Here is a 17,722-nt window from a genome sequence, read left to right on the forward strand (position 1 = left end):
CCTGCATCCTGGGCACCAGACTTCCTTATTTCCTCTGTCTGCTGGACACTTTATCTGTGTAAAACGCTACTACTGCACTGGGCTCGATCCTCCGTTCGCTATCTGTGTGTGCTCGGTTAAGTTATATTGTGTAGTATGAGTTGGGAGTGTAAGTGCTTGTGTTTGGCTATCAGCGGACAATGGGTCGAGGCGCCGCACCATCCTTGCTCTGAGTGGGTGGAGTGGGGTGTAATCCGAGGAATCAGAGGGTAGCTTTAGTTCATGGGATCAGGAGTCCTTTATCAACGTCAAGGGCTTTTGCTCCTTATCCTCCTGCTTGGAATTGTGATTGGTACAGTTTAAAATTTTCTTCAGTCCCCAGTCACTCTCAGTCAGTCATCCCCAGTCAGTCCCCAGTCACTCTCAGTCAGTCACCCCCATTCAGTCACTCCCAGTCAGTCACTCCCAGTCAGTCACTCTCAGTCAGTCACTCTCAGTCAGTTACTCCCAGTCAGTCAGTCCCATTCAGTCACTCCCAGTCAGTCACTTTCAGTCAGTCACTCCCAGTCAGTTCCCAGTCACTCCCAGTCAGTCCCCAGTCACTCTCACTCGGTCACTCCCAGTCAGTCCCCAGTCACTCTCACTCGGTCACTCCCAGTCAGTCCCCAGTCACTCTTACTCTGTCACTCCCAGTCAGTCCCCAGTCACTCTCACTCGGTCACTCCCAGTCAGTCACTCCCAGTCAGTCACTCCCAGTCAGTCCCCAGTCACTCTCACTCGGTCACTCCCAGTCAGTCACTCCCAGTCAGTCACTCCCAGTCAGTCCCTAGTCAATCTCACTCGGTCACTCCCAGTCAGTCACTCCCAGTCAGTCCCCAGTCACTCTCACTCGGTCACTCCCAGTCAGTCACTCCCAGTCAGTCCCCAGTCACTCTCACTCGGTCACTCCCAGTCAGTCACTCATCCCTGCAGTAAGATATTGTGACGGTATTGTGACTTTTATTGTTCAATTAACTGAACTTGTGTGTTCATATTGAACAAGCTGCCTCAGGCGGAACTACAAGAGGAATGTTGTCACAGAAGCAAAGAATAGTATATTGAAACTAGTTGGTGGGTAACTCAGAGGCGACTTGACAGGTAATACCAGTTACCTGCTGGTAACCTACCTGCTGTCACCTCCAGCAGCGCCTCTCAGAGGTGTTGTAGAGTGTCTCCTGTCACCTCCAGCAGTGCCTCTCACAGGTGTTGTAGAGTGTCTCCTGTCACCTCCAGCAGTGCCTCTCACAGGTGTTGTAGAGTGTCTGCTGTCACCTCCAGCAGCGCCTCTCACAGGTGTTGTAGAGTGTCTGCTGTCACCTCCAGCAGTGCCTCTCACAGGTGTTGTAGAGTGTCTGCTGTCACCTCCAGCAGCGCCTCTCACAGGTGTTGTAGAGTGTCTGCTGTCACCTCCAGCAGTGCCTCTCACAGGTGTTGTAGAGTGTCTGCTGTCACCTCCAGCAGCGCCTCTCACAGGTGTTGTAGAGTGTCTGCTGTCACCTCCAGCAGCGCCTCTCACAGGTGTTGTAGAGTGTCTGCTGTCACCTCCAGCAGCGCCTCTCACAGGTGTTGTAGAGTGTCTGCTGTCACCTCCAGCAGTGCCTCTCACAGGTGTTGTAGAGTGTCTGCTGTCACCTCCAGCAGCGCCTCTCACAGGTGTTGTAGAGTGTCTGCTGTCACCTCCAGCAGTGCCTCTCACAGGTGTTGTAGAGTGTCTCCTGTCACCTCCAGCAGCGCCTCTCACAGGTGTTGTAGAGTGTCTCCTGTCACCTCCAGCAGCGCCTCTCACAGGTGTTGTAGAGTGTCTGCTGTCACCTCCAGCAGTGCCTCTCACAGGTGTTGTAGAGTGTCTCCTGTCACCTCCAGCAGCGCCTCTCACAGGTGTTGTAGAGTGTCTGCTGTCACCTCCAGCAGTGCCTCTCACAGGTGTTGTAGAGTGTCTGCTGTCACCTCCAGCAGTGCCTCTCACAGGCGTTGTAGAGTGTCTCCTGTCACCTCCAGCAGTGCCTCTCACAGGTGTTGTAGAGTGTCTGCTGTCACCTCCAGCAGTGCCTCTCACAGGTGTTGTAGAGTGTCTCCTGTCACCTCCAGCAGTGCCTCTCACAGGTGTTGTAGAGTGTCTGCTGTCACCTCCAGCAGTGCCTCTCACAGGTGTTGTAGAGTGTCTGCTGTCACCTCCAGCAGTGCCTCTCATAGGTGTTGTAGAGTGTCTGCTGTCACCTCCAGCAGTGCCTCTCACAGGTGTTGTAGAGTGTCTGCTGTCACCTCCAGCAGTGCCTCTCACAGGTGTTGTAGAGTGTCTGCTGTCACCTCCAGCAGTGCCTCTCACAGGTGTTGTAGAGTGTCTGCTGTCACCTCCAGCAGTGCCTGTCACAGGTGTTGTAGAGTGTCTGCTGTCACCTCCTGCAGTGCCTCTCACAGGTGTTGTAGAGTGTCTGCTGTCACCTCCAGCAGTGCCTCTCACAGGTGTTGTAGAGTGTCTGCTGTCACCTCCAGCAGTGCCTCTCACAGGTGTTGTAGAGTGTCTGCTGTCACCTCCAACAGTGCCTCTCACAGGTGTTGTAGAGTGTCTGCTGTCACCTCCAGCAGTGCCTCTCACAGGTGTTGTAGAGTGTCTCCTGTCACCTCCGGCAGTGCCTCTCACAGGTGTTGTAGAGTGTCTGCTGTCACCTCCAGCAACGCCTCTCACAGGTGTTGTAGAGTGTCTGCTGTCACCTCCAGCAGTGCCTCTCACAGGTGTTGTAGAGTGTCTGCTGTCACCTCCAGCAGTGCCTCTCACAGGTGTTGTAGAGTGTCTGCTGTCACCTCCAGCAGTGCCTCTCACAGGTGTTGTAGAGTGTCTGCTGTCACCTCCAGCAGTGCCTCTCACAGGTGTTGTAGAGTGTCTGCTGTCACCTCCAGCAGTGCCTCTCACAGGTGTTGTAGAGTGTCTGCTGTCACCTCCAGCAGCGCCTCTCACAGGTGTTGTAGAGTGTCTGCTGTCACCTCCAGCAGCGCCTCTCACAGGTGTTGTAGAGTGTCTGCTGTCACCTCCAGCAGTCTCTTCTTGTTGCAGTGAGTGCAGAAATACACCTTGTATTGTTGCACTGTTGTATTATTGTATTGAGTGCATCAATACAACACCTTGTATTGATACACTCCGTGCATCAGTACAAGGTATGGCACTCACCAATATTGACCTTTGCTCATCTCTTTTCATATTTTTTTAACGTGAAGCGTTAAACCTGTTCGGGTCATTCAGTGCGTCGAGTGGAGGCTCGATCCTCCGGCCATCAGCCTTGACACTTATGGAATTATTCAAACATTAATGGAAATTTTCCTTCGCTTTAACAACAAGGTGCTCACGTGGATTAGATTTATATTTCATCTGTGCGAAGGGCAAAACCCGTGTGGGTTATTTAGCACAAGGGGTGATGGATGCTCGAACCTCCGTCCGTTGAAAGCAGGAACTGAATTTTTTCATGCAGTGGGTAATACATAAATACTGATACAGCTTATTATGTAGGTCACACTGTATTCCTTTCTGAGGTAAGATCCCACTCACATCCCACTCTTCCCTGAGGTAATATCCCACTCCTTCCTGAGGTAATATCCCACTCCTTCCTGAGGTAAGATCCCACTGACATCCTGCTTGCTCCTCTCTGAGATAATATCCCACTCCTCGCTGATGTAATATCCCACTCTTCCCTGATGTAAGATCCCACTGCTCCCGGAGGTAAGATCCCACTCCTCCCTGAGATAAGCTCCCACTCACTTCCCACTCCTCCCACAGGTACTGACCAACTGCTGGACGCGTGCAAGAGGAACGAGGTACAGATGGTCACAGGTGGATGTCACCAGCTGCTGACTCAGGGACCCTGCAAGCCCACGGAGTTTGTCTTGTTGGACCCAGAGTCAGGACGGGGACACTGCAGACCCAGGCTGTGCTCTCCTGACAGAATCTTTGTCTTTAGTGACCAGCTGTGTCATGATCCCAGAGGAACTACTCTCTGTCCCCGTATGTCATTATTATTATTATTATTATTATTATTATTATTATTATTATTATTATTATTATTATTATTATTATTATTATTATTATTATTATTATTACATTGATAAATATAATAAGGTGAGCCTTGAACAGTGACATAGTCATATGTGAAGACAGAACAGTAATGTAAGCGAGAGACCACAAATATAATTTTGTTAATAGTACCGACAAGCAGGAGAGTAAAACACTTATGCAGCAGTTGACTGTCTTTATTATCAACCTTGGGGGGACTGACCACCTCAAAATTAATTCATCAGGAGTGAGGGACTGATCACCTTATATTTACCTCGCCACTGCATCTGTTGCCTTCAGTATTTATGCAACCTCTGAGTATGACTGAAGAAGTCTGCTGAGCAGGCCTTTCGACGATGAAGATAGCCAACTATTGCACCTGCACTTATCTATATGTGGCTGCAGGGGCCGAGTCACAGCTTCTGTGTCGTACACAGAGAGCACGAGTGTTACGGAAGGTGTCATCGTCAGAGTTGTGACTTCTCTAGTTTCAAAACTTATCATAATTCACTTTCATTGTCACGGTCTTGGTTACTTCTGCTCACTTAGGCTTCACAGGAGTCAAGCTTTCTGACATTGATATTCCTAGCTAATAATAATAATAATAATAATAATAATAATCTTTATTTCCACACCATAGCTGACATCAGTGACATACTACATAGAAAGTCGCTTGTTATGCAGAGCATTTCGGGTAAATTAGGTTCATTTTGTCCCCAAGATGCGACCCACATCAGTCGACTAATACCCAGGTACCTACGTACTGCTAGGTGAACAGGGACAGCAAGAGTCTTAAGGAAACACGTCCTAATGTTACCACCCCTACCGGGGATCGAACCACGGACCTCAATGTCTGAGCTGGAGTCAAGTTTGGTAATGCCACAGCATTACCAAACTTGACTCCATTTATACATAAACCTTTTTTTTTACGTTCCTGGTGATTCCTCTATTGAAGGAATTTGCTACCGTTCAATTTCGTCACTAATTTACTCTGTTGACATTGCAATTGCACGCCAATCTCCTTCCCTCCCCACGTCTCCAACGCCCACGCTGACGACGCCAACGCTGACGACGCCAACGCTGACGACGCCAACGCTGACGACGCTATCTGGGGGGGAACCGTCATCCTACGTCAGCTGGTCGACAGATGTACTCCTCGGCGTTCGGTACCCCCGTATGTCAGTGTCCTGATGGTACGTACGAGGGAGACGATGACCTAGATGACGACGTGTGTGACCCCATCCTGGGCCAGACACTCTCCTGCCAGCCAGGACAGGTGAGCCAGGGCCTTCTAAGGGCTAGGTGAGGGGCTAGGTGAAGGATAGGTGAGGTGCTAAGTTGAGGGTATTACAACTGGTGATAACGACCAGCGGGTATTTATAACCATTAGATATGAACGACCCTCCAGCAGGTATTAATACCTTCAATAGATATGAATGACCCTCAAGCAGGTACTAAAAACCTTCAGTAGTTATGAACGACCTTCCAGCAGGTATTTATAGCTTTCAGTATATATGAACGACCCTCCAACAGGTATTTATATCCGTCAATAGGTGTGAACGACCTTCCAGTAGGTATTAATAACCTCTGGTAGATATGAAGGACCCTTCACCAGATTCTAACTACCCTCCAGCAGGTACTAACGATCCTCCAGCATGTATTGCCTAGCCTCCAGCAGGAAAAAGCACTCTTCGACAGGTACTAAAAACCCTACAGCAGGTAGTAACGACCTTTCAACAGTTACTGACGACCACTCCTCCCGCAGGTACTGTGGTTCAAAGACTTCGGCCTCCCGCCGGAGTGCCTGCCGGACCCCTGCGGCGGAGACAACCTGAACCGCGGACCTAACGACTTACCCTTTGTGCCTGCCGCCGACGGCAGGTGTTACCAGCTTGGACAGGTAAGCAACAGGCGCTACCAAGGTGGACAGGTAAACAACAGGTGCTACCAGCTAGAACCTGTTATGAACAGATGCCTCAGGAAGTGCATCTGAACCGTTGGTGTCTCCAGCAACGGTAAAAGAGTCATAGGCGCCTCCAACTCTCCAAGCTGTCTCTTCACCACATTTCTCAGCACCATTTGTCACTCAAGCCATATTCAATAGTTGTAAAGACGGCCGTTGACTGAAGGATGGCCAACGTATTTTCTTTTTCTTGGGGGTTCACACTTCTTCACATTTAAAAGCATAAATATATCAGTGGTTTAAACAGGTATTCCATTTTTAATAAATATAAGTGAAACTAGGCGTATACAAGTGAAACTAGCCGTACATAAGTGAAATTAGGCGTATATAAGTGAAACTAGCAGTATATAAATGAAACTCGCAGTATATAATTAAAACTAGCAGTATATAAGTGAAACTAACAGTGTATAAGTGAAACTAGCAATATATAAGTGAAACTAGCAGTATATAAGTGAAACTAGCAGTATATAAGTGAAACTAGCAGTATATAAGTGAAACTAGCAGTATATAAGTGAAACTAACAGTATATAAGTGAAACTAGCAATATATAAGTGAAACTAGCAGTATATAAGTGAAACTAGCAGTATATAAGTGAAACTAGCAGTATATAAGTGAAACTAGCAGTATATAAGTGAAACTAACAGTATATAAGTGAAACTAGCAATATATAAGTGAAACTAGCAGTATGTAAGTGAAACTAGCAGTATATAAGTGAAACTAGCAGTATATAAGTGAAACTAGCAGTATATAAGTGAAACTAACAGTATATAAGTGAAACTAGCAATATATAAGTGAAACTAGCAGTATGTAAGTGAAACTAGCAGTATGTAAGTGAAACTAGCAGTATATAAGTGAAACTAGCAGTATATAAGTGAAACTAGGTGTATATAAGTGAAACTAAGCGTATATAAGTGAAACTAGCAATATATATGTGAAACTAGCAGTATATAAGTGAAACTAGCAGTATATAAGTGAAACTAGCAGTATATGACTGTAACTAGCAGTATATAAGTGAAACTAACAGTATATAAGTGAAACTAGCAATATATAAGTGAAACTATCAGTATGTAAATGAAACTAGCAGTATGTAAGTGAAACTAGCAGTATATAAGTGAAGCTAGCAGTATGTAAGTGAAACTAGGCGTATATAAGTGAAACTAACAGTATATAAGTGAAACTAGCAGTATATAAGTGAAACTAGCAGTATATAAGTGAAACTAACAGCATATAAGTGAAACTAGCAGTATGTAAGTGAAACTAGCAGTATATAAGTGAAGCTAGCAGTATGTAAGTGAAACTAGGCGTATATAAGTGAAACTAACAGTATATAAGTGAAACTAGCAGTATATAAGTGAAACTAGCAGTATATAAGTGAAACTAACAGCATATAAGTGAAACTAGCAATATATAAGTGAAACTAGCAGTATGTAAGTGAAACTAGCAGTATGTAAGTAAAACTAGCAGTATATAAGTGAAACTAGCAGCATATAAGTGAAACTAGGCGTATATAAGTAAAACTAGCAATATATAAGTGAAACTAGCAGTATATAACTGAAACTAGCGGTATATAACTGAAACTAGCAGTATATAACTGAAACTAGCAGTATATAAGTCTTTGGAAAGTGCAGTAAGTTCTCTTACTAAGCTTCTCAACATAATGGTATTTTTTTCCAAATACAAAAGTTCTTCCAAAATTTAATAGCACGCAGTAAGGTCTTTTTTCATTTGATATTCAATTTTAGAGGCACTTTTTTTTCACCAATCTCTCTAGTCTAGAACTACACTGCATCACATCTCAACTCCTCACTCTCCCTGGGGAGGAGTTAGAGTTCTTTAATTGTTTACCTGACGATGACAATGAGCTCCCCAATTAGCTAGAGGCAACATCAGCAATTTCACGCGTCCTGACTGGGCTCTGGAACCTTCCAAATGCGAGGCCCCTAAGTCAGCCCTGGAACACTCAGGGGTTCAAGAAGTGCATAACCACGTTTGTTGTCTTTCCTCGCAGATGGGAGGTGTGTGTCCAGCGCCGACCTGGTATTCGCTGGCATACGAGCGTCTGCAAGGTGTGTGTGCCACTCTTGAGGAAACTGGGTATCAAGTCTTCGACCCTGACACTCTGGCTCTCATCAACCAGATCTACGGACCGCCCATCCCTAGAGAAACCACTGCGCCCATTCCAGTGACGGAATCCCCTGGAGCCCTCAGAACCGAAGGCGTTGCTCCTGGAGTTTCAGATCCTACAGGCGTAAGCCCTGGAGTCCCAAGTCCTACAGGTGTAAGCCCTGGAGTCTCAGGTCCTACAGGTGTAAGCCCTGGATTCCCAAGTCCTACAGGTGTAAGCCCTGGAGTCTTAGATCCTACAGGTGTAAGCCCTGGAGCTTCAAGTCCTATAGGTGTAAGCCCTGGAGTTTCAGTTCCTTCAGGTGTAAGTCCTGGAGTCATTAGTCCTGGAGTCTCGGTTGCCACAGGTGCAAGCCCTGCAGTGTCTGATTTTACAGGTGTAGGTCCTGGAGTATCTGACCTTACAGGTGTAAGCCCTGGAGTCTCTGATCTTACAGGTGTAAGCCCTGGAATTTCTGGATCAACAGGTGTAATCCCTGCGGTCCTTAGTTCTGGAGTTTCTGATCCTACAGGCGTAAGCTCTGGAACTTCTGGTCTGACAGGTGTAAGTCCTGGAGTCTCCAGTGTTACTGGTGTAAGTCCTGGAGTTTCCGGTGTTGCTGGTGTAAGTCCAGGAGTCTCCGGTGTTACAGGTGTAAGTTCTGGAGTCTCCGGTGTTACAGGTGTAAATCCTGGACTCTCCGGTGTTACAGGTGTAGGTCATGGAGTCTCCGGTGTTACCGGTGTAAGTCCTGGAGTTTCCGGTGTTACAGGTGTAAGTCCTGGACTCTCCGGTGTTACAGGTGTAAGTCATGGAATCTCCGGTGTTACCGGTGTAAGTCCTGGAGTTTCCGGTGCTACAGGTGTAAGTCCTGGAGTCTCGGGTGTTACAGGGGTAAGTCCTGGAATTTATGGTTCTGCAGATGTGAGACCTGCAATCCCTGGTCCCACTATTGTAGAGGCTGTGCCCTTGAGTCATAAAGTAGTCGGTCCTGGAGACTCAGGTTCTACAACTGATGGTGCTTTAGTCTCTGGTGCTACAGGTGTAAGTCCTGGAATCTCTGGTGCTGCAGGTGTAAGTACTGGAGTCTCTGATACTGCAGGTGTAAGTACTGGAGTCTCTGGTGCTGCAGGTGTAAGTACTGGAGTCTCTGGTGCTGCAGGTGTAAGTACTGGAGTCTCTGGTGCTGCAGGTGTAGGTCCTGGAGTCTCTAGTGCTGCAGGTGTAGGTCCTGGAGTCTCTGGTCCTACAGTTGTAAAAGCAGTACCCTCTGATCATAAAGTTGTTGGTTCTGGAATCACTAGTTCCTCGAGTGTGGTTCCTGGGCTATCTGGTTCAACAAGTCTTGGGTCTGGAACCTCTATTGCTGCTGGAGGCCAAATGGTTTACGGTTCTTCAGTTGGTCCACAAATTGTTCCAGGTGACCAGGGTCTCTCCCATCCATCAACCATCACCAGTAGCCAAAGTCTCTCCCATCCATCAACCATCACTAGTAGCCAAAGTCTCTCCCATCCATCAGCCATCACTAGTGGCCTAGGTCTTTCCCATCCATCAACCATCATTAGTGGCCAAGGTCCCTCGCACCTATCAACAGTCTCTACTGGTCAAGATCTCTCTCGTCCATCAACAATCTCTAGCATCCAAAGTCTCTCTCGTCCACCATCTATCTCTTCAAGTGTCCAAGGGCAGTTTAATATTGCAAATGGTCACGGCCCTTCGAGTCTGGTCGGTGGTCAGAGTTCAGTCAATCAGTTCATTCAAGGGCCTTCTCTCAGCAACGCCTCGGTTGGACATCGCCCCGGGTATTCCATGCGGCCACAGACCCCCTTCATGTCATACGGTGCAGGGACTACCTCATCTCCCGCCTTCGGAAGTCAATCCGCTGGTTCACCTCACATGTACGACGACAGGCGGCATTCGATACAGGAGTTAAACAGGCCTAGCACCACAGATCTCTCACTCGGAGACTCAGTTGAAAAACCTCACGGACAAGCAGCTACGAATATCTTGAAGGGGCAGCTGGTCGCTGGACGCACGGGCATCATGGAATCAGGATCCAGGGAGAGTCTCAGCCTCGACTTTCTTCACACTCCCATGAGCCATAAGCTTCATGGCTTCTTGAAAGGGTTAGTAACACTTGATACTTTCTGCATTACTACTAAAGTTACGACTTTTGTAATATAAGGCCTCTCCCAGAGATGCATTGCTGACACCGGTGTCTTTCAGTGTCTGCAGACACTGGTGTCTTTCAGTGTGTCTGGAGACACTGGTGTCTTGCAGTGTGTCTGCAAACGTTGGTACTTCGCAGCCTCTTTGGTATCTCCAAGTGTATGGTTGATGCTCTTGGTAGTGTAATTCTAAATCTTGTGAATAACATTAGCAACATGCACGAATTAAACCCGAAACAGGAGATATGTAGTGAAAGAGTATGTATGTATGTGTGGAGGGTTATGTGCTTGGAGGATGATGCGGAGTGGAGGGTGCTGTGTGTGTGTGTACTCACCTAACTCACCTAATTGTGGTTGCAGGGGTCGAAACTCAGCTCCTGTGTGTGTGTGTGTGTGTGTGCATGTGTGTGTGTGTAGGGAATTGTGTGTGGAGTGTACATGAGGGTGAAATGTCTCGAGGGTGGCGTATGGCCATTCGGATGTCCCCGGATGTGTTACTTGTTATACAGCCAATGTGAACACTAACTTGTCACTAATTTTAAAATATTCGTGGCATGAAGAGTGAGGCTCGTTGAGGCTGGTGCCATCCTGCCTCACTTGTTGCCTTGGTTGTGTTGTTGAGGCTGGTGCCATCCTGCCTCACTTGTTGCCTTGGTTGTGTTGTTGAGGCTGGTGCTATCCTGTCTAACTTCCTGCCGTAGTTGTAACTTTCTGTTGTGATGCTTCAGAGTGAAGACCATAATGGGTGACCTGCTGAGCGGTCGTAGTCACCACAGGAGTCGACGAGCGCCTCTCCCTCACGCCACACCTGGTAACGTCTTCGAGACTCGGCTGGTTGGGTGTCGCGCCGGCGCGCAGAGGGACATCAACGCAAAATGCCGGGACACGTGAGTTACCTACCGATTATAACGGTAATGTTCTGCATGACGAAGACTGCAGAGAACCTCATTCATTCCCATAAATCAGGTCAATTATTTGCCAAAACCACCGGTGCCAGCGGTTAGGGATAAGTGTGAATGATTTCTCCGTTCTAGCCACTAGCCCTGATGCCATGACCCTGGTGACTCAAGGTCCTTACAAGGACACCCTGAACATCACTTGGTATCCAAGTAAAGTTTTTAACTTTCACTCTACAATCGTTATTGAATTGCATTTTCTCCCTATTTTGATACTTGTCTCCATTTTTTGTTCTTGAAAGAATCAGAGTTCATTTAATCTATATAAATAACCCTTCTACTTAATTATCATATCTATATACACCTTAACTATTTTACACTGTGTAATTATATATATATATATATATATATATATATATATATATATATATATATATATATATATATATATATATATATATATATATATATATATATATATATATATGTACGCTTAGATCATTTTAACAATCTAACATTATTAATTAAAATTTGGAAACTGAACGTTACTTCGTCCTGTCTGTCACGATCCATATTACAAATGTACTTTTTAAAACGTTCTTGACTCCTCAAGGCAGAAAACTCATCATTATTTCACTGTGTTGTTGTGGTTGCAGAATCCTGCCTTCACATCCCCCTGCCAGCCGGGCCACCAGAGCAGCTCCTCCTGTACCACCCCAGCCTGGATGTCCCAACGTGAGTGTACTCATCTAGTTGTACTCACATAGTTGTGGTTGCAGGAGTCGAGTCACAGCTCCTGTCCCCTGCCTCTTCACTGGTCGCTACAAGGTCCTGTCTCTCCCTGTTCCATGAGCTTTATCAAACCTCGTCTTAAAACTGTATGGTTCCTGCCTCCACTACGTCACTTTCTAGATTATTCCACTTTCTGACAACTCTCTGACTGAAGAATACTTCCTAACATCCCTTTGACTCATCGAAGTCTTCAACTCCCAATTGTGACCCCTTGTTTCTGTGTCTCATCTCTGGAACATCCTGTCTCTATCCACCTTGTCAATTCCTCGCAGTACTTTAAATGTCGTAATCATGTCTCCCCTGACCCTCCTGTCCTCCAGTGTCCTCAGACCGACTTCCCTTAACCTTTCTTCGTAGGACAATCTCTTTAGCTTTGGGATTATTCTTGTTGCATTTTATTTCAGTGTTGACACAGTGTTGTGCTGTCTTCCACTTGTCTGTCAGTGTTCCTTTCTGAAGTGAAATCTTGAATTTTTTCCAAAGGGAGTAACTCAATTCTTATGTACATTAAAAAACAAACCTGTTACTGTTTCCTCTGGTTTTATTACGTATTTGTCCACCTCCAATAATAATTTCACTAGATTTTGAAACTTAGTATTTAATATTTCGCGTATTTCGTCTTTCTCTTCAGTGTTTGTGCTGTTATTCCCAGTTCTTTGTATTTTGTCTTTAACGTTTATTTTAAGTTTACTTTCACAAACCTAAAAAAAAAAAGATTTGGTCCCATGTTACTTTTGTCTTCTATTTCCTTTTCAAAGTTCCTTTCTTCTTCGCTCCTTATTGTTGCGTATTTTCACTTCTTTGCTGGCAAGCATGTGTTTCAAACTCCCTCATCTTACAAGCAAATTATTTCTCACACCTCGTCCTCCTTCCTACAGGGTCAGGCGTACGATCTACAGCGAACGTGTACGTCGTCATCCAATGCAGTCAATTCCATCAACGCCTTCAACCTCGGGTAGTAGATCTACCAGACCGTTGCTACTGTCCTGGTGCCCCAAGTGATCATCTTACCATTCCTCACACTGTGGAACTGACCTGGTGCTCACATTTCCCCACACTCTCCACAGCCTCACATGTCTTGTCTCTTCTCCTCACATCACATTACATACTTTTACGACCCCTCATTGACTATAATCTCTCTCTCTCTCTCTCTCTCTCTCTCTCTCTCTCTCTCTCTCTCTCTCTCTCTCTCTCTCTCTCTCTCTCTCTCTCTCTCTCTCTCTCTCTCTCTCTCTCTCTCTCTCTCTTTCTCTCTCTCTCTCTCTCTCTCTCTCTCTCAAAGAAATTAGCAGCCTCGAAATAAAATAATACTCTATTAACAAATTAAGTGGAGCAGATGAAGTCTCTGGAAAAGTTGTAAAACCAAGTAAATATCAAATGACTTACCCACTAATGTTAATATCTAACATCCCGCTAGTAGACTGGAAGGTATGGTGCTAGTAGACTGGAAGGTATGGTGCTAGTAGACTGGAAGGTATGGTGCTAGTAGACTGGAAGGTATGGTGCTAGTAGACTGGAAGGTATGGTGCTAGTAGACTGGAAGGTATGGTGCTAGTAGACTGGAAACTAGCAAATGTTGCTCCAACATTCATTAGAAAGTCGAGACTCGTTCCCTCAACCATTGTCCCTCCACCTTAACAGCAGAATAAAACACCTGTGCAACATTTGGGAATCAATATTGAGGGAGGAAACGTTTCGCCAGCCATTGGCTTCTTCTGTCCAGTACAAAAATGAAAGGTGAAAGATGAGGGGAAATTTGAGGTAATCAGTCCCTTAGTCTGGAGTCAGTCCTTATGGACTGAACACATCGACACTAGACCGAGGGACTGATTACCTCAAACTTCTCCTTTTCTTCTAACGTTCTTTCTTGCAGTGGACTGAAGAAGTCACTGGCTGACGAAACGTTTCTCCCTCAATAAAGATTCGCAAATGCTACACAGGTGTCTTTTTCGGTTTTCTAAATCATTTATCACAACTTAGTTATTTTAGGTAAAGAAATAATAACAGTAACAAAAGATTGTGCCTGTCTTAGTGGATTTATTTTTTAATTTATTTGCAAAAACCGGGGCTTAAATAAATCCCCAATAGGTGTAGTACTGTGTATCGAGATTATCGAAAATCATTCGACAAGGTACTCCGTCGAAGAGTGCTGACCAAAATAATGGTGCATAGTATAGAAGACACTTCTTGCCTGGGTTAATGGTTGGCTCACCAGTGGGAAGCAGCGAGTGGCACTGGACGGAGAGGTGTCTGAGTGCTACTGGACGGAGAGGTGTCTGAGTGCTACTGGACGGAGAGGTGTCTGAGTGCTACTGGACGGAGAGGTGTCTGAGTGCTACTGAACGGAGAGGTGTTTGAGTGGTATTTGACTCAGCTCCTGGAGCTCTCCTTCCCACACCTATAAATAATCTTGAGATAGTACTGATATCCACAACAAAATTTGTGGATTACACAAATTATGAGGGAAAAATGGGGCATACAAAGCAGGTTTTGGGTATTCCGAGTGATGTGGATAAACTGGAGCTAATAGTCGGGGACGAGTAAAGTGAGTTTCATTGTTGACAAAGACAAAATAATGCATTACAGATATAACAATATCAAACATGAGTACAAAATGCTTGGCAGCAAATTAACCGACACGAGAGAAGGGAACCTGTGACTAATCATAAACATTGAATTCAAAATACCAGACAACGACTTTGCTACTGTCATGTCTCACGAAATCGTATAACACGATTACAAACAAATCAGGGAATGGATGGGGCTTAAACCCATGGCAAGTGGGTCTTAAATTCACTGACCAGTGCGTTAACCACTGGTCAGTTGGCTAGGTGTATGTCTACACACTATAGGGAGGTTAGCATGGGCCACCACTGTGACCACAAGTGGAGGCTTTTACAGTCGAATCGTACTATTTCTGGAGTTGCTAGTTGTTAATTAAGGATTGATGACTTCTACCCAGGATGTGATAAGCTCGATACGAAGTTCTTCCCTGTAACTCGAAGATATATACCAGCTTATCTTGCTGCTGCGGTGCCTCATTGATCTACGATAGAATTAATCGGCCCTTTAGTTTTGCTTTTAGTGTCAAAAGCAATTTTCTATTGGATAAAGGCAAGGAGAAGGAGACTGTAAGCAATGGATTCCCCAAATCTGACACTATTTTAGCACAAGGTGAACTGTCCATGTTCCGAGGCATTCTTCATCCTGAAGGCCTGCATGAAGCAACGACAGGTAATCAATGTACACTTTTTTGTAAAGCAAGTTTTGTGTTTATTTCAAGGTACACCAACCTCACTCCTGTCTTACATTGTGACAATACTTGTGTTGCTCCACGTTGACCTCCCATGATCCTGTTCACGCTTCGCTGGAACAAACTAATCGACGGATTCCTGAAGTTAGCTCAACAACTTCATCCAGACCAACAGTCGTCTGTAAGCTAGCCAAGTTACTAGTAGTAGTGGTAGAAGTGGCGGAGGTAAGATAGAAGTAGCAGTGTGCTGGTTGTTGTAGTCATGGTGGTAGCCACCGGTACCTTGGTGCTTCCTGCAGTGGTATGGGCTCACTCCAGTGGTATGAAATCACTCTAGTAATATTAAGTCACTCCAGTGGAATGAGATCACTCCAGTGGTATATCTCTTCAGTGGTATGAGATCACTCTAGTGATAATAAGTCACTCCAGTGGAGTCATGTCGCTCAAGTGGTACAAGCTCACTCCAGTGGTACAAGTTCATTCCAGTGGTATGAGCTCACATCAGTGGTATAAGATCATGAACACATGACACTGCAGATTCATTATACGAACATTTTTAACTTGTGTCGTGAGCGCACGATGTTCACTTGTTCATGTAGACGTGTTCCACATTATCCAGAACTAGTACTAGTGGTAACTAGAAGAAGACCCACTGGTACACACAGCTCTGTTGGTAGCAATGGAGTAACACCAGTAGTTGTTGTAGGAAGAGTACCAGCACCAGTAGTTATTGTAGGAAGAGTACCAATACCAGTAGTTGTTGTAAGGAGAGTACCAATACCAGTAGTTGTTGTAGGAACAGTACCAACACCAGTAGTTGTTGTAGGAACAGTACCAATACCAGTAGTTGTTGTAGGAACAGTACAAATACCAGTAGTTGTTGTAGGAAGAGTACCAATACCAGTAGTTGTTGTAGGAACAGTACCAATACCAGTAGTTGTTGTAGGAAGAGTACCAATACCAGTAGTTGTTGTAGGAACAGTACCAATACCAGTAGTTGTAGGAACAGTACCAATACCAGTAGTTGTTGTAGGAAGAGTACCAACACCAGTAGTTGTTGTAGGAACAGTACCAATACCAGTAGTTGTTGTAGGAACAGTACCAATACCAGTAGTTGTTGTAGGAAGAGTACCAATACCAGTAGTTGTTGTAGGAACAGTACCAATACCAGTAGTTGTTGTAGGAAGAGTACCAATACCAGTAGTTGTTGTAGGAAGAGTACCAATACCAGTAGTTGTTGTAGGAACAGTACCAATACCAGTAGTTGTTGTAGGAAGAGTACCAATACCAGTAGTTGTTGTAGGAAGAGTACCAATACCAGTAGTTGTTGTAGGAAGAGTACCAATACCAGTAGTTGTTGTAGGAAGAGTACCAATACCAGTAGTTGTTGTAGGAACAGTACCAATACCAGTAGTTGTTGTAGGAAGAGTACCAATACCAGTAGTTGTTGTAGGAACAGTACCAATACCAGTAGTTGTTGTAGGAAGAGTACCAATACCAGTAGTTGTTGTAGGAACAGTACCAATACCAGTAGTTGTTGTAGGAAGAGTACCAATACCAGTAGTTGTTGTAGGAACAGTACCAATACCAGTAGTTGTTGTAGGAAGAGTACCAATACCAGTAGTTGTTGTAGGAAGAGTACCAATACCAGTAGTTGTTGTAGGAAGAGTACCAATACCAGTAGTTGTTGTAGGAAGAGTACCAATACCAGTAGTTGTTGTAGGAAGAGTACCAATACCAGTAGTTGTTGTAGGAAGAGTACCAATACCAGTAGTTGTTGTAGGAAGAGTACCAATACCAGTAGTTGTTGTAGGAACAGTACCAATACCAGTAGTTGTTGTAGGAACAGTACCAATACCAGTAGTTGTTGTAGGAAGAGTACCAATACCAGTAGTTGTTGTAGGAAGAGTACCAATACCAGTAGTTGTTGTAGGAAGAGTACCAATACCAGTAGTTGTTGTAGGAAGAGTACCAATACCATTAGTTGTTGTAGGAACAGTACCAATACCAGTAGTTGTTGTAGGAAGAGTACCAATACCAGTAGTTGTTGTAGGAACAGTACCAATACCAGTAGTTGTTGTAGGAAGAGTACCAATACCAGTAGTTGTTGTAGGAACAGTACCAATACCAGTAGTTGTTGTAGGAACAGTACCAATACCAGTAGTTGTTGTAGGAAGAGTACCAATACCAGTAGTTGTTGTAGGAACAGTACCAATACCAGTAGTTGTTGTAGGAAGAGTACCAATACCAGTAGTTGTTGTAGGAAGAGTACCAATACCAGGAGTTGTTGTAGGAACAGTACCAATACCAGTAGTTGTTGTAGGAACAGTACCAATACCAGTAGTTGTTGTAGGAACAGTACCAATACCAGTAGCTGTTGTAGGAAGAGTACCAATACCAGTAGTTGTTGTAGGAAGAGTACCAATACCAGTAGTTGTTGTAGGAAGAGTACCAATACCAGTAGTTGTTGTAGGAACAGTACCAAT

The 17,722-nt window shown here is 45.1% G+C and overlaps 1 protein-coding gene across 1 annotated transcript in view; it reads left to right on the plus strand.

The window, feature by feature from the left end:
- LOC128685000 (spidroin-2-like) overlaps positions 1-13,140 on the plus strand; it is an 88,928-nt gene extending 75,788 nt beyond the window's left edge. Inside the window, exons 4-10 of the mRNA XM_070085647.1 lie at positions 3,788-4,012; positions 5,197-5,336; positions 5,826-5,960; positions 8,032-10,253; positions 11,024-11,182; positions 11,848-11,926; positions 12,862-13,140. Coding sequence (XP_069941748.1) covers positions 3,788-4,012; positions 5,197-5,336; positions 5,826-5,960; positions 8,032-10,253; positions 11,024-11,182; positions 11,848-11,926; positions 12,862-12,942 — 3,041 coding nt within the window. The 3' untranslated portion in view covers positions 12,943-13,140. The remainder of the gene's footprint in view (positions 1-3,787; positions 4,013-5,196; positions 5,337-5,825; positions 5,961-8,031; positions 10,254-11,023; positions 11,183-11,847; positions 11,927-12,861) is intronic.
- The last annotated feature ends 4,582 nt before the right edge of the window (positions 13,141-17,722 follow it).

This window comes from Cherax quadricarinatus, chromosome 1, assembly GCF_038502225.1.
Source record: "Cherax quadricarinatus isolate ZL_2023a chromosome 1, ASM3850222v1, whole genome shotgun sequence".
NCBI lineage: Eukaryota > Metazoa > Arthropoda > Malacostraca > Decapoda > Parastacidae > Cherax > Cherax quadricarinatus.